Source organism: Anabrus simplex, chromosome 7 (genome assembly GCF_040414725.1).
Source record: "Anabrus simplex isolate iqAnaSimp1 chromosome 7, ASM4041472v1, whole genome shotgun sequence".
In the NCBI taxonomy this organism is placed as follows: domain Eukaryota; kingdom Metazoa; phylum Arthropoda; class Insecta; order Orthoptera; family Tettigoniidae; genus Anabrus; species Anabrus simplex.
The window spans coordinates 339,321,487-339,343,372 of NC_090271.1; the positions used below are offsets into that span (position 1 = coordinate 339,321,487).

Sequence of the window (21,886 nt, forward strand, 5' to 3'; positions counted from 1 at the left end):
AACAGTCACATGTGACATTTCTTCCCATAAGGTTCCATCAACTTCTTTACTACAAAATCACCAAGGCGCTCGTTATTTGGCCTAGCATCATCTTTTACGAGATACGGGAAAGCACTCATGACATATTTGGAGTCTTTGTCTACCACCATCAAATACTTCTGCCCATATCTGTCTGGTTTCAAGGCCATAAACTATGTAAATTTACAGTGGCATTTAGGAGGGAAGAGCTGCTTGCCAACAGTTATATATGCACCAGGTATATAGCTACATTGGGTATTTGCAATGAAGGCTTACTAGATTTCTGTTACCAATGCAAATTTGTCTTCTTTTAGTCTTTCTGACCAGGTAGATTGAACGTCAAATCTCCAGAAACGCACTATTTCTCTGAATTTATCACAAACCTTTGTTGATTTTACAATAGGATTGCCCCACTTCTCTGACCACAATGAGTCCAGTTCTAAGCCTTTAGCTCCTATGGCACCGCAAATGTACAGTATAGCAACAAAGGTTTCCATCTCCTCAATCTTTAGACACGATGTGCCTCTGTCTCCGTACATGTCACAATATGTTTAAAAATCTTGTCAGTCACCAAGCACTTACATAAGTCTCATTCACATTACATTTAGCATGTGCACTAGGTCCAGTGTGATGAGCTCCATGTCTACCAGCTGTAACATCACCAATTACCCCAACTTTCCATGTCGTGCCATCTGGAGATACAATTTCTGTACCTGCTAGAAGCTGAATCAAGCTCTTAACACAAAATCTGCCTCGTTTCATTGATGGCGCATCCTCTCTGTTGTCGTCAAATTGTACAATTCCTTTTCGTTAGCGATGGCCTCCTCTCCCGATGAAGGAATTGAACAGTGCTCTTGGCCACGCCCCCTTTGACGACCGCGAGAGGTCCCTGGCATAGAATGACCTGATTAGGTACAAAGATAAAGTTTGTCTTAGTTTTTTTCCACCCAAAAATTATATTTACAGCAAGTAAAAATGGACTGGGCTATATAAAGCTAATAGCCCGAACAAAAGCATCGCAGTGATAAAGGAACTGTAAACTAAATACTTTTAGGCCTGAAATGTGCAAAGAATCTAAATTATAGTGCATAAAATTATGAAATGAAAGTTTAGAAATGCATATCAGGATTTGCTACAGCTTCAAAAGGTATGACAGTGTTCAGTAGTAAGTCGATGTACGGCTGCTGTCAACTATTCACACACTATTTACACATCGATACTGCAAAATAACAACGTATTGTACAACAAAGCGTGAGTAGTGTCCTTACTGCACGATTGTTCAGATGTGACTAAGAGGTTTTGTTCCTCTCCCTTCCTCCTCAGCCAATACGATGTTGCCAGCTTGGAGAATCCAGTAACACATGGACAAAAAGTATAAGAAGCTAAATGGAAAAACAGATGTTAACACATTATTATCAATGACGGGTCAAATCTGACCCAGCTGCGGTTCTAGAAAAATATGGATTTTTTAACAGGGGGTTGCCCCCTGAAAACAAAAATTATGTGTGATTGTTAAAGACCCTTTTCATGAAAAGTCATAAAAATCTAACCCTCCAGGTAGAGACACAAAGAAGATAGGGAAGAAAGAACCAACAGCTGGGTCACATCCAGCCGCAGTTCTAGTGTTAATCATTGCTCCAGGAGTGCGACAGGCTTCGGCAGCCAGCACAATTCCAATCCTTGCCGCTAGGTGGGGGCTTAATTCCATTTCCTGACCCGGTTGAATGACTGGAAACAGGCTGTGGATTTTTTCCAGCATTAAGTCTCGTTAACAGCAGGGTTAACACTTAACATTCGTTGAAGAAACTGGTCCCGAGAGATAACCATCCTGTGCTGACATGTGGCTTTTAAACTCAGGTTTCCTGATACATCTTCAATGATTTTTTTCTTTTGGAGCTTCTTTCAAGAAAGAAAAATTTATGTCCTAATAATGTGTTCACATTTCCACTTGCTTTCTTCAGGGCAGCCTCGTATAACCACTGAAGGATACTGCTGACACTCCTTTAAATTTACCTGCAATTGTGTTTGCATTGTCACAACCAAATTATAAACAGTTTTCCCATTTGAGCATCTATCCAACGCCTGAAATATTCCTTCTGCAGTGTTATCACATTCCACCAAAGCAAGCAGTTATTACTTGAGCAAGGTGCACTTTGAACACTGCTGACTATTTCAGATACTGTTCATTCAGACATGCATTTCTCAATTGCAGGTGTCTTGGTCCTGACACTTCCATACTTTTTAGCAATTTCTGAGTTGGAAATAGCCTTGAATAACGGTCTAACAAAAAATGTGTGAAATAACATTCAGCCCGTATAACACTATTACAATCACTATTTATAATAAAACAATGAATAAATTATGAGCTGCGTAAACTCGGATGGCAGAGTGCAGGGCTTCAGAACCTTCTGGCTTGGTCTCGTGGTATTCGAAGGTGCTCAAATACGTCAGCTTTGGGACAGTAGATTTACTGCCACGTTAAAGAACACTCCAAGGACAAAATTCCAGGACCTCAGCCTCTCCAAAAACCATAAAAGTAGTCAGTGAAATGAAAGCCAGTAACATTATTATTTTGTAGTAAAAAAAAAAAAGAGAGTATCTTGTATTCCCCTTCAATGAGCCCGTACTCGTCATGTTTCTTAGATTTCACATAGCATGAGCAGTCTTCACAGAACACATGGTTCAGTGAGAGTTTAGATGGTCCTAGGCACAGAAGCTGTTTCGTATACTGTTTTCGGGGACGTTGATTTGCTACAAATTGATTTTGTCCATCGTCACTCAGCTGTTCATTGCTTTTATGCTTAAACATTTTATTCCCATCTGCTGTCTCCAGAGCTGTAAGTGCTTTTTTATCCGATCTTTGACTTTTTACTATTCAATATTACATTTTCATATTCCCTTTACTGTCTTCTTCCAGTTTAGTTGTAAATTCTTCCCAACTTTTCTCTTTTTCTTCCCATACAATTCTCTTGACTTCCAACTACCCGTGTCTATATTATATGGACAAAATTATACATTTTACTAAGGCTTTTGACCTGATAAACAGGAAGCTAGTGATAGACAAGCTTAAGGAGATGCTAGGCACGAACAACATATGGGCCTATCTCATCACATCAATACTGCAATGGAACCAAGTACGAGTTTCGGATAACCTCACTCTATCAGATCCAATAGCTCAATCAAACGGGGTCCTACAGGGTGACCCACTGAGTCCTTTGCTGTTTATAGTTACAACCACAGATATCCTAAGAATTACCCAAAAGGAGGGAGTATTTTCTTGTGCGTATGCCGATGATTTTGTAATTGGCACAAGAGACATAACAAAATTACAGGAAACTGTAAATGACGTCCAAAACTGGTGCTCCGAAAACAAGCTGTTCATAAACATCTCAAAAACAGACACCATGGTGTTCAGGAAAGGAGGGAGAGTACCCGCCTCAGCAGAGACCTTCATTCGGGATAAAAAATTAAAGACAGTATCAGACTTCAAATATTTAGGCATCACCCTGCAATCGAGCGCATATTGTTTCACAAAACCTGTCACAGAAAAGGCAACTCAAGCAATGATGGCAATGCATGAAATAAAAGACATTAGATCACTTAGTCTGGAGACAGCAATGTTGCTATTCAGAGTAAAAATTCTTCCAATAATGACTAATGGCATTGAAATTATCTGGACACATTTAACAACGAGGAACTTATCAACCTTGGAAAGGGTGAAAGCGAACTATATAAAGAAGGTGATAGGTGTATCAAAAACAACACGATCTAGACTTTTATATCTCCTGGCAAGGAAATCATTTCTCATAGAAGATCTCAGGACAAGTATGCCCCTACCGAACACCGGTGCATCAAAGAAACTGCTAGCAAATCTGACGGAGAAGAGAGAAGAAGTCCAACCAGACTTCTATGGCACAGGGGCAATGATAGATTGCTCATGGACAAAAGCTAATTTTGAATTAAGACACGTCATTACAAGATTAGCAGTTCACGGTTTTCATCACCTACTCTGTAAATCAAAACACTTCCATGACCCAAGTATAGAATGTGAGTGCAAACTATGTGGAAAAACGTGTGAACAGTACCACATTGAATTATGTACAAGAAGAACAATGTCTATAAGTGATTATTCAAACATGTAACCCATCAATGTAATCTATATTCTCTGTTATGCTATTTGGTTGCATTAAATATATTAATGAAGAAGTTTGATGATTATGGAATGAAATTTAACCCATCAAAAACAGTACCATTAAAAATCAGCAGATATAATGCAGAATGCAACATAAAAATACAGGACCACCAAGCTGAAGTAGTACACTGATTCAGATATTTAGGAAGCATAATGGCTAGTAATAACAGAGCTGAGATAGAAATAACAAACAGAGTAAGCAGAGGCTCTAACTTTTACAATATCGTTAGAAGACTTAAATGGTTTGGGCATGTTAAACAAATGAATAGCACAAGGTTACCATGTGCTTATTTGGAAAAGAGAGTAACAGGTAGAAGACCAGCTGGACAACCAAGAAGATAAGATGGACCAACTGAAGGAAGATGTGGAGAGAAGAGGATGGAATTGGGAATCTGTCATGGACAACAAAATCTTTTTGAATAGGCAACTTTGGAAGACGCTCATTTTCAAACACCTACCCGGCTCACCGGAAGGGCAAACCGATGATGATGATGATGATCTGTGATTAGAGCAGTATTGATTCTGTTTCTGCAAATACATTCTGAACATCCGAGACCAGGTGGCAATCTCCAACCCCCTGATCCACCAAGAAAGCGTTGGCACGATGCAAGAAGTGCAGATGAGTTATCCTTCACCATTTCCAACAACAGGCCAGGTTTATACATGAGGGCCACCCAAAGAAGCTTGCCTACTTCGTACCATTAAACATGGAGGTGGCTCTGTGATGATGCGCAGTATTCCATTGGTAAAGGCCAATTGCTGCCAAGCATTATGTAAACACATTAGGTGACCAAGTGCATCTTATGGCTCTGCAGATGAACTTCCAATACTTCCCTTGGCATTACTGCGCATCAGTGGTACGTTTAACAGCAGTGCCCGTTTCCTCTCCATCAATGTTGAGCAAAATGAATGCTGCACTGCGTGGCAAATGATCTTGAAAACAATTCACGAGTTCCGTGATGAATCGCAGCTGTATTAGAGGCTATATGTCATCCCGTGCTAAGACCACTGCTTCCTGCAGACACAGTTCTGCTGTGGTACTGATAATGGGCATCACAGTGTGCGAGTGAAATGGCGCATCAACCGGAAATGTACTCCAAAGTTGACGTACACGAGACAGGACGATTCTTGATGGCAAAACGTCAAAATTGCACAGAGATTCACCATGAAATTCCAGCGGTATATGGATCAAATGCAATGTTGCATCCAGCCATAGTGAAATGGTTCCAACAATTTGACCAAGGCTGCACAAACGTGGGTAATATTGATCAGGGAGGAAGGTCATCAACATTGACCGAAGGCAATCAACATCTGTAGCAATCGCAGAGCGACTATTGCGAACATTGCTCAACAGCCAGGGCTCCCTTGTCCAAGATCTTCTGCACTATCGGAAATTGTGCTCGTGCTGTGTTCTGTAATCACCGACACCTGCTGACAAAGACGCAAGGCTTATGGCATCTCTGCACTTCCTTCAGCATTACTCCGTGGAAGGCAGTGATTTCCTAAGCTGCAGCATTATAGATAATGAGACATGGGTGCATCAGTTCACACCTCCAACAAAGAGAGGGTCTATGGAATGCAGATGCACCTCCTTGGCTACGCAGAAGAAATGAAAAGTTGCACCATCAGCAGGGAAGGTGTTAAACTGTGAAGGAGTTGTATATACAGAGTTTATAGCAAAGGGCATAACCATTAATGCTGACTCTTACAGTGCAAGACTGATGTTGCTGCATACCACCACCAAGTACAAGAGGTGTGAAAAATTACGCAAAGGCATTGTTGTCCTGCTCAGCAATCCAACACCACACACGGCGTGCACAATATAAGCTTGTCTTCAATGTTTTTGTGGGAGGTATAGAAACATCAACCGTACAGATCTTTTCAGCAAGCTGAAAGAACATCTGGGGGAAAGAGACTTTCTAACAACGAGGAAGCTCAAAGAGTGGTTCTTCAATGGTTCGGAATTGAACGATTGGTAGAACGCTCCGACCGCTGTTTATGGAGACTTGGTGACTGTTGAAAAATAGTGTCATGTACCTCTATAACTTTGCAGTCTAGTGCAACATTCAATAAAAGTTACTTGGTCTGTCACAATAATGAGTAACTTACTTTTTGAAGTCCCCTCGTATATATTGGTGTCAATATCAACAAAAATCCTCACGTTATCACTTTTATGGTCTTCCATACAGTAATTCTTTAAGTGATAGACATTATGTGAATCTTTTCTTTCTTCAAACTTTCCACAAACAGGTATCTTCTTCCTGGTCTGCAATCATCTGCTTTTTTCATGGCACTTTGGATATCATCAATGAGAAACTATCAGAAATTAAAGATGTATTATCAGGAAGAATGAACCGTCAAAAATGAATAGAACAAATTAGGTGAGCCATTTGCATATACTGGCCCTCATTCCAACACAGCTGTTCAGAGAGAAACTTTGAAGGTACAATCTTTGTTAGGTAATCACATGAATAATAAAAGCACTTCTATACAATAGAGCAATTAACAACAAAATAAGAATGGCAGCAAAGTTGGGAATTGTTTGTAAACTCTCCTGTCCAGGTAAACAAACTTACCTCGTGATGTCTTGTACGACCCCCTCCTACCCAGTTGGTTGACACTTCGGCAAGGAGACGCCCCCCGGCCATCATCAGGAGAGTCTAAAACATTAACAATTAAACAATATGATTTTAAAAATGTTTTAGTACAGATGGAATTTGTACAAAAATTCAATATCAATCTTATACACAACAGTTTCTGGTATTCACAAGGAGATGCACTGCTCCATCTTTTTTATGCCTAACTTCCACAACTTGTCAAATACTAATCTCCAGAGTTACAGTCTAATCCCAAGAATAAGTATTCTCGGTGATGATATAATGTCATGGTTGTGTTCAGTTTGCTTTAGTTAGTGCTGATGTTAATGTTGTGCGAGTAATGAAGAACCCCACACAATAACAGAATATCCAGAGAACAATGCACATCCCTGTATGCCCTTTCTCCATCTACCGCCCCCTAAATCATACCTGTGCAATTTAAGGAAAATAAATAATAAATAAATAAATAAAAAGAAGTGTGCAGATCTCTTACTCTCGTGTGGAGTACAGGGAAAATAATAAAAGAAACAAACATTCTTCACAACAGTTGAAGAGTATAATCCCATGCCCATCAAAAACCTATGTTGAGATTTTAAAAATTTATTACAAGGACTTTGTTTTTTCTCCTTTCTCGTCGGCTTGCAGTCATTTTTATATGTAAGTTGGGTCAAAAAGAAGTGAACATGTGTAGAAACTTTCACCATACAGCACATGACAACACTACCATTGGCGGAACTGTCCTGGTAACTTCCAGCAGAGTGTGTGTCACCTCTTTAGCTGATGCCAATCTGCACCCCTTGAGCATGGTTTTAACTTTCCAAAAAGGGTAGTAATCAGCCGGAGCAAGAACTGGGGGAGAAGGACAGATACGGTGTGCTGGGGCATTGTTATGATGGAGAAGCTAAGTATCTCCTTGCCACAAAACGATATGTCTTTTGTTGCACTTCATCATGAAGCTGCTAAGAGAATGGCAACATGTCTCCTAAGTGAATGTTTGACCTTCAAGAATGAATTCAAAATATACCACTCCCTGGAATCTAAAAACAATTCAAGTATAACTTTTTCCTTATGCCCACGACAAATTTCCAATTTCTTTGAAATCATTTAGGAAAAGGCTAGGAAAGCAACAGATAGGGAATCTGCCACCCGGGCGACTGCCCTAAATGCAAATCAATATTGATTGACAATACGCTATATTCCACGCAGGCAAGGCAGAGCCACAATGCAACATAAATGGGTTGCAAGATCCAACTGTGCATGAAAAGTTGAGTTCTCAGCGTTCAGCGTCCATGACACTCGAAACTACACAACTTGAACGTGTTGTGCAGCAGAAGAGACAGACTTATGCCACCTGAAAGTTGCATGAATGGTTTGTGGCACAAACTGCTCCTGTGATAGTCTGCTTTAGAGAGATAAACTACAACTTTAAGGTATTTATATGAATTGGTCAGAGCTAAAAAGTGAAAATGTTTCCAGTCATTTGACTGGGTCACGAATGGAATGAATGAAGCCCCCATCTAGCGGGCAGGATAGGAATTGTGCCTGTCGCACTCCTCTGGGGCAATGATAAATGACCAACAGATGAAATGAAATGATACTGGAGTGTCGCTCGAATGAAAGATGACAGGGAAAACCGGAGTAAACGGAGAAATACCTGCCCCGCCTCTGCTTTGTCCAGCACAAGTCTCACATGGAGTGACCGGGATTTGAACCACAGAAACCAGTGGCAAGAGACCGGCGCGCTGCTGCCTGAGCCACGGAACCTCGACCTAAAAAGTAATATGTCAAAATTTTTAAAAGTCTTTGCTGCAATCTGAGGCTTAGGAGTTGGCTGCATACAGTGGTGGAGTTAGATAAGGATAGGAAGCAATGCCAGGCTCAACAGTGAGGTCCACACCACTCCACATGTGAAGAACCTGAATGCTAAAAGATGCATCAACTGTAAATCACAATGTATGGTTTTCATTTGTATATATGTTTTTTGTTGTCTGACAAATGTAAAGTTCTATAGACTAAGCCAAATAAGTTAATGAAACAGGGTGAACAGAAACAATTTGAAGTATCTGATGAACCCGAAGACTATTTTTATAAAATATTTAATGGACTAATTTGCCAAACTATTCCACAGAGGGAAGTTCACTACTCTTGTTGATATGCAAAATAAATGATTTTTCTTACAAATTGTCAAACTATGTTTAATTATCCTCCTAGTCAATAAATGATATACAGTACATATAGTTAAGATTAACTTTCAATTAGACATATGGTCATCCTCAGTAGAATACATTGTAATAATAACACACGACTGTTTACAGTGCTTGTTAAAAAGTTAATCCTTAAAAACCATGATGAAATTAAAATATGAAGTGATGGTCGTTATGTAAGTTTTTGTGCTGGAGGTCTTTTTGTTGTAACTTCATCGCCCCTTCATGCAGTTCACCGACACTGAGGCTAACATTATGCGAGATGCGAGTAAAGTTCACGTTATGTGGCCCACTTGAAGTTCCCGTGTTTGCACAACACTTTTTAACGACCATCACGTCATATTTTTATTTCATCACGAATTTGAAAGAAAAATGTTTAACAAGCACTGTAAACAACTGTGTGTACTAGAATCCAATCACTGATGCATTACGGGCAATTTAAGCGTGCGTTATTTTTCTGTTATCGATATTTATGTACTCCAGAGATTATGTTGAATGCGACCGATCATCTTAGATTAGTTTTCTCGCTATGTGCACTAGCTGGTAGCACTAGTGTAGTGTAGTGTAGTGACTTATTAGGATTTAGAGTGCTTATTCTATTATTTTGAGTAGTCTTGCGAATTTCAAACTTTAATTGTAATTTCCATTTCAGATTGTGCTTAGTAATAACCTGTTTTATTATAATTAGGTTACGTCTGAACGTAGTTTAAAATCATTGTAGTGTATTATAGTAGTATAAAAGACATCAGGCATGACTATTACATCAGTCCCAAAAGACAGAAATATCCTATCAAAAGCTAGTAAAACAGAGAAAAGAAACTACCCAAGTCTTAAGAAGAATAAAAAGACAACATCATAAGGACACCCTGCAGTTAATTGAAGAACAGTTCAGTAAAACTAAATCAAGGGACTACTACAAAACCTTCAGAAAGCAGCTCCAAAAATATGAACCCCCGACCCTACTGATGAAGGATGAAGATGGTAAGCTGGCCCATAACAATAAAGACAATGCAGAAATTCTGGCTAAACATTTCAACAAGCTTTCAAATTGTGAGGAACCTCCAGAACTCCTTCATTTGGACACCAACACCCCGATAAAAACATCACCAGAAAACATCAAACCGCCCCACAATAAAGGAAGTCTACAAAGCTCCGAATAAATTAAAAAACTACAAAGCGCCAGGAGAAGATCAGACCTTTGCGGAAATCTGGAAATATGCAGGAACCTCAGCAAAAGTTGCCCTCCATCAACAACTTGTCTCTATCTGGATTAAAGAAGAACTACCAGAACACTGGACAACAGCCCTCATTCATCCTCTGCACAAAAAAGGGGACAAAACCGACCCTAATAACTACAGGGGAATCTCGCTCCTAGACATAACATACAAAATATTTTCAATAATCATCCTTAATAGGATAAGTTTACAACTTGAGAAAGAACTAGGAGAATATCAAGGAGGTTTCAGACCCTGGAATAGCTGTCGTGATCAGATCATGAGTCTTAAGTTGATAATGGACTATAACAGGAGAAGAAACAGAGATATGGTGATAACATATGTAGATTTCAAGAAAGCTTATGATTGCATCCATAGAGAATCTGTTTAAAATTTTAAGACACCTTGGACTACACCCCAAATTAATAAACATGATAAAATTGACTCTCACCAATACCAAGTCAAAAGTAAAGTGTAGGGGTGAAACATCAGAGACATTTGAAATTAAAACTGGACTACGGCAGGGAGATGGGCTCTCACCACTATTATTTAACTGTGCTCTAGAAATGGTAATGAGGGAATGGTTTAGAAAATGTTCCCCCAAAATAAAGATTGGCCGAAAAATCAAAACAAATTGCCTGGGTTTTGCTGACGATTTAGCATTACTAGCAGTGGACATAAAAGAAGCAAAAACCCAGATATCAGAACTTCAAAACATTGCAAATAAAATTGGCCTCAAAATATCATTTGAAAAAACAGAAATTATGCCCCAAAAACCAACACAGCTAAAAGAAGTCACCATAAATGGTAATAAAATCAAAATAGTAACTCAGTTTAAATATCTTGGAGAAGTAATAACACATAACTTAAATGAAAAAATCTCAATCCAAGTAAGAACAAATAGATTAGCTAAAGCACAAAAATTAACATGGGATATCTACAAAAAGAAATGCCTATCAATAAATACAAAAATAAAACACTACAACACAGTTATAAAACCGGAAGCTACATATGCAGCAGAAACACTCTTTTACCTGAATAAACAATCAAAGACTGACAGACTTCAGAAAATTGAAAGGAGGATTGGAAGAACCTGTATCAACAAAAAATACCAGACAGATGGACAGTGGCAGTTAATACCTAACAAAGTCGTGTACAAAGACCTAGAACCCATTACAGATACTATGCGTAAGAGGAGACAGATTCTTTGGACATATCATGAGGATGCAGGACTCGAGACTTCTGAAACAACTAGTACAACACAATCTCGTCTCAAAAAATACCACAACAGGATGTAAATGGATCAGAGAAGTAAGAGAGGATCTGAAGGAAATAGGCCTTACAGCAGAAGACATCAAAAATAAGATAAAATTGAATACAAAACTCAAGAATACAAACCTCCGCTTTACCCTTACACAAAACAAACCAACAACACGCTCATTTTCAACTGAGGAAAGGGCACGAAGATCGGAGCGTCTGAAGAAGTACTGGGAGGACCGCAAAGCCTGAACAATCCCTTCAAAGAGACCTGAACGACGGACTGACTAAAGTGATCCTATGTGGTCATAAAAGAATAAGAAGAAGAAGTATGTATTTTATTATAAATTAGTGCGTTTATACTATTACTGTGAAATATTTGTGTAGTATAGTATCTGTAGTATCTATAGTATCTGTGATATCTGTATTAACTCTCTTACTAGAGTTCTGTTGCAGTAATTAGGGCAGACTTAACTGCAGTTTAGAATTGTGTAGACCTAATTCTAGTGTATTACTTTCCGTTTTCAGTAATTAACAGCAATTTTCATTCTGTTAGGGTGTTGTAGAAAAAAATTCGTACAACTAAGTAGTATTGTAGTGTAGTAGTAGCAGCTTATATTAATTACCTTGTTGTTGTGTGATTTTTTGTGAACTATCCTAGACAATATTTCTTTCATTTTTATAGGCAATATTTCTTTCATTTCTATAGGCAATATTTCTTTCCTTTCATTTTTATTTGCACAGAATAAGTTATTTTATTTTTCCCTTTCTCCCCATTATTCCGTAAATAATGGATAAGCAGTGCAACTGTAGGAACTGTGGGTGTGGCCAGGCATTAAGGAGTGTGAGGGAGGAGTTTGGAGAGTTTGAGGGAGATAATAAGGATTCTCTCAGAGGACAGGAAGGAAAGTAGGGCTCCATCAAATAATGTACAGGATACAGTACGTGTAAAGGAGGGATGGGAAGGAAATGGGGGAATTGTAGAGGACAGGTGGTCTAATGTTTTAAGGGGAAGGAGATTGCAGGCTAAGGGCTCTGTTCAGGATCAGAATTCAGGACAGATGTCTGTTAGAAATCGGTACGAGTCACTGCACGTAGAACAACCGAGGGAAGATGAGGAACAGGGAACTGTTGCTGATATGTGTGGAAGTAAGAGGAAGGGAAAAGGTAGGAAATGGAAATGTATTGTAGTGGAAAGGAAAAGACAGGTGGAACAGGGTCATGGGAGAGAGAAAAGGAAGGAGGAAGTAGCTTCTGCAGCAGTGAGAGAAGATAGGGCTGACCAGGAGGGGAAGGGATCAAATGAGGTGGGTACGGTTGAGGGTCTGGTCATGGAGGATTCTATCGTTAGACATGTCGGGAAAGTGTATGGAAGAAAGGGAACCAGGGTAGAGTGTTATCCAGGAATTAGGTTGAGGCAGATGTTGAGGAAAGTAGAAGAGACGGAAGAGGGAAAGAAGGTGGTAGTGTTTCACGTTGGTACTAACAACGTAAGGCAAGCAGGTACAAGTAACAACATAGTTGGGGATGTGTGGGATCTGGTAAATGCAGCACAGATGAAGTTTAAGGAAGCGGAGATTGTTATCAGTGGAATACTCTGTAGGAGGGATACTGGCTGGAAGGTGATTGGGGATTTAAATAAGACTATGGAGTGAGTATGTGGGAAACTGGGAGTGAGTATGTGGGAAACTGGGAGTGAGATTTCTAGATCCTAATGGGTGGGTAGGAGACAGGGATCTGCACCCAGATGGTCTTCACTTAACCGCAATGGTACATATAAGTTAGGAAACTTGTTTAGAAGGGTTATAGGGAGGTACATTCAGGGAAACGGGGTGGCCTAGGGAGCGGTGTTAAGCGAACAGGGAACTGCAAATCAAGTAGGGATGACATAAAAATGTTAGTGCTCAACTGTAGAAGCACTGTAAACAAAGGAATCGAATTAAGTAATTTAATAGATATATACTTACCAGATATTGTAATCGGAGTTGAATCATGGCTGAGAAATGATATAAGGGATGCAGAAATATTCTCACGGAACTGGAGTGTGTATGATAGGATAGGAATGGTAGGAGGGGAAGTATTCATTCTTGTGAAAGAAGAATTTATAAGCTACGAAAAAGTTAAAGATGAAAAACATGAAATTCTGAGTGTAAGGCTCTTCTCTAAAGATAGTAGGCAACTTGATGTCTTTGGAGTGTACAGACCGGGAAAGGGTAGCGCTGACGCCGATTCAGAATTATTTGATAAGATAATCAGCTATGTGGGAAACGATAAGGAAAGGAACGTGATCGTAGCAGGTGATCTCAATTTACCAAATGTCAATTGGGAAGAAAATGCGAACGAGAGGAATCATGACCAACAAATGGCAAATAAGTTCAAATGGGAAGGACAGCTGATTCAGAAAGTGATGGAACCAACTAGAGGGAAGAATATTCTGTATGTGGTGCTGATTAAACCAGATGAGCTCTATAGAGAAACCAAAGTAATAGATGGTATTAGTGATCACGAAGCTGTTTTTGTTGTAGTTAAAAATAAATGTGAAAGAAAGGAAGATATTAAAATTAGGACTGTTAGGCAGTACTATATGGCTGTTAAAACAGGCATGAGGGAGTTTTTAAAAAGTAATTCTTTTCGGTAGAAAACGGTAAATATAAACAGACTCTGAGATGGGTTTAAAGCAGTATTGAGGAATATGAAAACAGGTTTTTACCTTTAAAGGTGGTAAGGAATGGTAAAGATCCAATATATTATAACAGAGAAGTAAACAGACTAAGAAGGAGGTGCAGGTTGGAAAGAAATAGAGTTAGAAATGGCTGTGGAAGTAAGGAAAAAATTGAAGGAACTTACTAGGAAATTCAATCTAGCAAAGAGGTCAGGTAAGGATAACATGATGGCAAGCATACATATTTTAGTGAAAAATGGAAGAGTATGTATAGGTACTTTAAGGCAGAAACAGGTTCCTAGAAGGACATTCCAGGAATCATTAATGAACAAGGGGATTGTGTATGTGAGGATCTTCACAAGGCAGAATTATTCTGTCAGTAATATGTAAAGATTATTGGTAACAAGGATAATGTCCAGATAAAGGAGGTGACTAATAGTAAAGAAGTAAAATAATTTACCTACAATAACAATGACATTTACAGTAAGATACAAAAGTTGAAAACTAGAAAAGCAGCTTGAGTTGATAAGATTTCTGGGGATATACTAAAGGCAATGGGTTGGGATATAGTACCATATGTGAAATACTTATTTGATTATTGTTTGGTTGAAGGAGCTATACCAGATGAATGGAGAGTTGCTATTGTAGCCCCTGTGTATAAAGGAAACAGTGATAGACATAAAGCTGAAAATTACTGGCCAGTCAGTTTGACATGTAAGCTTTGGGAAGGCATTCTTTCTGATTATATTAGACACATTTGCAAAATTAATAACTGGTTTGACAGAAGGCAGTTTGGGTTTAGGAAAGGTTATTCCCCTGAAGCTCAGCTTGTAGGATTCCAGCAAGATATAGCAGATTTCCTGGATTGAGGAGGCCAAATGGACTGTATTGCGATTGACCTATCTAAGGCATGTGATAGGGTAGATCATGGAAGACTACTGGCAAAATGAGTGCAATTGGACTAGAAAAAGAGTGACTGAATGGGCGGCTATATTTCTAGAAAATAGAACTCAGAGAATTAAAGTAGGCGAAGCTTTATCTGATCCTGTAATAATTAAGAGGGGAATTCCTCAAGGCAGTATTATTGGACCTTCATGTTTTCTTATATATATCAATGATATGTGTAAAGAAGTGGAATCAGAGATAAGGCTGTTTGAAGATGTTATTCTGTACAGAGTAATAAATAAGTTACAAGATTGTGAACGGCTGCAGGGTGACCTCGATAATGTTGTGAGATGGACAGCAGGCAATGGTATGTTGATAAACGGGGATAAAAGTCAGGTTGTGAGTTTCACAAGTAGGAAAAGTCCTCTCAGTTTTAATTATTGCGTTGATGGGGTGAAAGTTCCTTTTGGGAATCATTGTAAGTACCTAGGTCTTAATATAAGAAAATACCTTCATTGGGGTAATCACATAAATATGATTGTTAATAAAGGGTACAGATCTCTGCACAGGGTTATGAGGGTATTTGGGGGTTGTAGTAAGGATGTAAAGGAGAGGGCATGTAAGTCTCTAGTAAGACCCCAACTAGTGTATGGGACCCTCACCAGGATTACTTGATTCAAGAACTGGAAAAATTCCAAAGAAAAGCAGCTCAATTTGTTCTGGGTGATTTCCGACAAAAGAGTAGCGTTACAAAAATGTTGCAAAGTTTGGGCTGGGAAGATTTGGGAGAAAGGAGACGAGCTGCACGATTAAATGTTATGTATCAGATGTAAGGCTGTGGTACGTTCCGAGCTGTCATAGGAGAGATGGCGTAGAATGACATCGGTAGAGGAATAAGTTTAAGTGGTGTCTTTAAAAGTAGGAAAGATCACAATATGAAGATAAAGATGGAATTCAAGAGGAACAAATTGGGGCAAATATTCGTTTATAGGAAGGGGAGTTAACGATTGGAATAACTTACCAAGCAAAATGTTCAATAATTTTCCAATTTCTTTGCGATCATTTAAGAAAAGGCTAGGAAAACAACAGATAGGGAATCTGCCACCTGGGCGGCTGCCCTAAATGCAGATCAGTAGTGATTGATGATCACTATTGACTTCAGCTCAAAATGCTGAAGTCTTCACATTCACTAGCGAGCTCTTTCGCCAACGATGAAACTTGGAGGCGATGTCGGAATCGATTAGTAATACTCGTTGACTAGTGTTCTGTAAACACAATTCAAAATGAAAGGGAACACGTTTCCATAACAAATGCGTAATTAACGTGGCCGGTAGTAGTAGTAGTTAACTCGTTAGAAATTATGCATGAAATAAACGATCGCATAATTTTAATGCTATGTATTGAAATTAAGTAAGAATGTGATCTACCTCAAAATAGGGCGCAGAGTGGATGACTGATTTCAGAGGTTAGTTCATTCGGTAAAACCTCATTTGGATGTTTCTGCAGGGGAAAGAGAATATGATAAGTGAGAAAACGTACTGTTGATTACACGAATAACAACTATCCAACAGTTATATGTAAACACCTGAGAGATATATTTTTTTCCCTCTCAACATGCGAGCATTTCAAGTCGTGTATGTACGGGTACAGTGAAAGATATTGGCTATCTACCGCTTCTATAGAGATGACATGAGAGTATTAAAAGACGTGAAAAAGATGAGAAAACAAATACGAAAACATTTTCCTCTGGGGAATATTAAATAAGAACAGTGTATTAAAGGGTGTGTAAAACACCAATCAGATACAAAAACGTTTGCAGTGGGGCTCAAAAATATCAGTGCATTATTTCAGATCACACACTCTTTCTAAAACAAATATCAGCTGAAACTTCATATTTCAGACCAATGGGTTATTAAACATTTTTCTGTACATGTATTATTTGGAGGTTAAACTTGGTCATATGCCAGAGAATGACTTAACTGTCAACTTGAATGTGACAAAACTTCGATCGACTTGAATCAAAATTCGAAAGTGCAAGTTTCAACGTATGCGCAAGCGTTGAAAGATGCAGATGCCTGTCCTCTCAAGGGATTTGAATTTCATCTTCATCATTCAGCGATTTCACGACTTTTTCAGTATCCATACCACAAGACATACGTATGCTATCTTTGTTGAGTGATACAGTGAAGGGTAGCAAAACTATGCGAAAATGCAAGTGCTGAACAAACAGATTTCCGTTGCATACCGAATTTGATGTGCGTGAGCTTTATACCAGAATTTAACAAAAATCGGATATAACGACAATCCACTATGGAGAGTAAATTTTTCGCCTTTATTAATTCTCTCTATAACGGACTTCTACTGTATATTATTCTTTAGTGCATGACATTATACAGTTCAATAATTAATTTGCATTGTATTTTTATATTTGTAAAAAGGCCTTTTTAAAATTTTCAATTGTTTCAGTTTGATATACCTTTTATACAAGTTTGTTTAGTTTTCTTTCTTTTTCTAATTCTGTGTTTTAGTTAGAAAATCCTTTGTATCTGTGTGCATAAAATTCATTGTAATTTGGCAGCTTGCTGTAACTGGAGCAGTGCTCCGTTACAGCAAATAAATAAAAGATTGCTACAGTTAGCATGTGTGAACCAACTGAGACCAAGATTGAAATGGAAGGAGCTTTGCCCTGAAAATAGAAACATCTCAGCATCTGCCTTCAATTCAAACCTACAATTTGAGGTCATGAGATTATACTGGCCAGTACTGTAATGGTAGGCAGCTAGTAATTCAAGAATCACAAAAAGGCTATTGATCAATTTAAAAAAAATGGACACCATGAGTTTATTCAACAATTTTAGCAGTGCAACCATACTGAACAGAAATCTATTGTCTAAAAGTTATATAGTGAGACATCCCAAGTTTGGAAACAAAACATAAAAGGAATTCGTGTTCCCAAAAGATTGTCTCTCTTTCCCATTTCTGGGAAACTTCCATTATGTTATTAATATCATGGGTCCTACTTTTTGTAATATTACAAGTCTCGGGCCATTTTCAGGAAGGAGTGCAAGGGGCAGAGGAGACTGAAGTAGTCAAGTTCAATGCAATATCTGCTAAGAATCCCACGCAAGTATTTTAGTATTTCCTTGCTTTGGATACCACACAAATAACTTATGTTAGAAACGGCCATTGGAGATGCGACAGATGCAGTACACGGAGTTAGCAAAAGCAGTTAAAACATATCAACCACATGCAACTCAGGGAACAAAGGAATTATTAAATGTAATGAAATAATTAAAAATTTACATAAGTGCAATGATCTTACCTCGGAATAAAGAGGTTGCAGCCCCTCCTCTGTCCTCCATTCTTTCAGCCAAGCTATCCTGAGAGCCGCGATAAAAGTCCCGCCTCATAGGCGGATTGTAAACTGTGTCTGGGAGAAAACCAAAATCATGCAGGTAACTGGGTGTAAAACAATCATGCTCAACTTAGTGTACAGCGCAATAAGAAAATGAAATTAACAAAAATAATAATTTACTCATAATTAAAATGGAGTGCAAAAAGAGGTGAAGCTATAGAGGTTTCCAATGGAAGGAAAGCTACTAAATGAACAAAGCTCGAACACTTGGACAATAAAAAGTAATTAATTGCAAAACCTCAGCAATCCAAGAGGAATGAAAGCCTCTAGCTATCTCACTGTAATTACTGGTAGTAGAGTTATGCTTCAAGTCTGAATATTTACATATCCTTCATGAACTACAAAATACAATTTTCCAGTGATCGCACATACAAGTATATTGGAAGAATTACCATGGCAATGGGAACAAGAGAGAAAGATCTGCCCCTCTAATTTCTTTTCCCCATTTTCACAGGGTTTTTTTTCCCAAATAACTCTCGTATTTGACAGCACTTCACCATTTACGACAAGAGACGTACGTGTTTTAGTTAACTCTTTTAAGATCTTCGCCTACAAGGAAGAACGACCGAATAAAATAAAGATGCGCAATGTTACCTTGCCTTATAATGGGAGCATGTGTTGGAGTGAGGACTCTCTCACACTGCACGTTCTGTTGTTTATCACTGCTCAGGCAATTACGAGACCCATATTGTTAAGGTAATACCTATTATATACCTTATTTAATTGTATACTACTGAATTATAATTAAAACATTGCAAAGTTAGTTAGAAATAGGAACTTAGAAGTAGCATCAAATATTTTATGCTAATTAATGAATATTAACACATTATAGTTTTTTTTGCTTTATATCGCACCGACACAGATAGGTCTTATGGCGACGATGGGACAGGAAAGGCCTAGGAATGGGAAGAAAGGGCCGTGGTCTTGAGTAAGGTACAGTCCCAGCATTCGCATGGTGTGAAAATGTGAAACCACAGAAAACCATCTTCAGGGCTACCAACAGCAGGGTTCGAAATCGCTATCTCCCGGATGCGAGCTCACAGCTGCGTGCCCCTAACTGCATGGCAAACTCGCATGGTGATACACAGTTTAATTTTAGGATATATGAAAGGTAATATCAATCCAAGTTGAAAAAACATTCCTAACATTACTAATCATTTTAACTAAGGGCCACATTAATACCAGTCCCCTAACACTCGTCTGACAAGGAAACCAGCTACCGTATCGTTGTTCACAGTCCTTACCCTACGGTCTCTAACGTACAGCCCTTAGCACTTGCATGAGTGAAACAGATGAAAACCAAGGTCAGCTGGATGCTGTGACGGATGGTATAATTTGTGCTCATCTCCTCAGGATGTTGATAAAAATGTAAAAAGTTACAAGAATTGATATTTGTCTGATCCTTTAAGATAGTTATGCCTTAGTGTCAAAGATATATTTTGAAGAACAATTCTTATTTTAATATAGCCCATTCCACAAACGATACTGGAAGAGTGAAATTCTATTTCATTTTGAATATCTGCCATTCACTTTCCAACAATAAGTATGAATTTATTGCAATGTGAAGTTTGCATGATTTGAAATTAAACTGATATTCAAAATTTACAGTATTCTTTGACTTTTTAAAAATATTTTGGGTAATGAATTATCAGTAATTTCTCCATATGGATCTTCTGGTCTGCCAGATGTGAAGGAAAGCCCCAAAAAATTTAAAGTGCGAAGTACTGACTTAAGTGCACTTTTATTTTCTTTTTTATGGTGACAGTAAACATAAATAAGTAGCTACACAAGGGACAATGTCATTATCAGTTTGCTCCTACTTACCAGGCATTCAAACAATGTTGTTTTCAACTGTCATAAGCTCCTATAGCCATTCTCAATATAGATAATTAAACTATCAAATTTATCACATAACACATATATTTAAAAACTACTTGAGAATAGTACAGCTTCCTGCTTGTAATGATGTGCAGAGATACACTCTTGCTCCTAGCACCCTGACTGTCTTCCGTGGAAGCACTATTACACAATCGTATGCCAATTCATCCCAAGCAAATGGTATCAGTACATTTTGTACCAGATAAAGCTTCATCCCTCTTTTTTTGGATCCCAACTTTTAGTTGCAAATGCTTGTATGTCCCAAGCTGAATTTAAGCAAATTTGTTTATTTTATAAAATTCTGATAAAATACAAACAAACTACAAATCATTCACAAGTATACTAGCAGCTATATCGTCTCACAGCACAGTTTCCCCATTATCCTTACGGTTTACAACTTTTTGCATCTGACAATCTACAATTGCTGTGTTTTATCTTTTAATAAGGTCAAGACCAAAGGGATCTATATGAACAACATAATACAGGAATGGAGGCATGAAAGGCATGGATCAATCCCAGTCAGCAGATATCTCACACATCTAGATGCCATACTCTTTGCTGATGATGTAGCATCATCAGAAGATGATCTTCAGTGGTCAGTATTTAATCTCCAGAAAGTCTCTTCAAAATTCGACATGATCATTTCACCACAAAAGAGCAAAATAATGGCCTTTAAGGGGAAGGACCCTATCCCGAGTAAAATCTGTTCAGATAATAAAATTTTGGAAAGAGTCAACGAATTCAATTATCTGGGATACAATTTATCTTACCAAGGGGAAATTGATATCTCTGCAAAAATAACCAAATTTACCAGAACAACAGGAATCATAAATCATATCATGAAGCCATCTCTTGTCCAAAAACACACTCGCTTACATCTTTATAACACTTTAGCCACACCAACCCTTTGCTACGACAGTGAGGCATGGACAATAAGAACTCAAGACATTTCCAGAATTACAGCACGTGAAATGACGTTCATGCGCAGAACAGTAGGCTATACAAAATGGGATCATATAAGAAATGAAGATGTGCTTAAGGGACTGAATGTGAAATCAGTAATCAATTACATCTATGATTACCAAGAAATCTGGAAACGTCATGTTCAAAGGATGGAATCTGGAAGACTACCAAAGGAGATCCTAGATCCTACGCTATCAACCAAGAGGACAGAGATCTATAGGACGTCCAATGAAGCGATGGAAAGAAAATGCAAGACCGTAACGGGCCACATGGCCCAGTACTTGGAAGGATGATGATGATGATGATGATTATGACATAACCTCTCCTTCACAATGAAGTATTTATTTATTTTCCACCTAGTCGATACAATGATTGCCTAAGGCAATTTTTATTGGTCAAAAGTGGTACATGTTTCGTATATTATCAACATCTTCAGCCACATAACACAGTTTAGATGAAAAAAATAAAATTGACAAAGTAATGCTTTAGAGGAAGTGTCCTTGAAATTAACATAAGATTGACAAGATTAAAACAAACAAATAACTCAAGAGAAAATATATAAATTATTTCTACAATAGAAAGCAGTCGTCAAGGAAACACT

General features: G+C 38.3%; 1 protein-coding gene across 1 annotated transcript in view; it reads right to left on the minus strand.

Moving 5' to 3' along the window:
- The window catches only part of Patronin (calmodulin-regulated spectrin-associated protein patronin), a 760,252-nt gene that overhangs the window by 76,584 nt on the left and 661,782 nt on the right, over positions 1-21,886 (minus strand). Inside the window, exons 19-20 of the mRNA XM_067151814.2 lie at positions 18,352-18,459; positions 6,787-6,870 (exon numbers count right to left, since the gene is read on the minus strand). Of these exons, the coding sequence (XP_067007915.2) occupies positions 6,787-6,870; positions 18,352-18,459 (192 nt within the window). The remainder of the gene's footprint in view (positions 1-6,786; positions 6,871-18,351; positions 18,460-21,886) is intronic.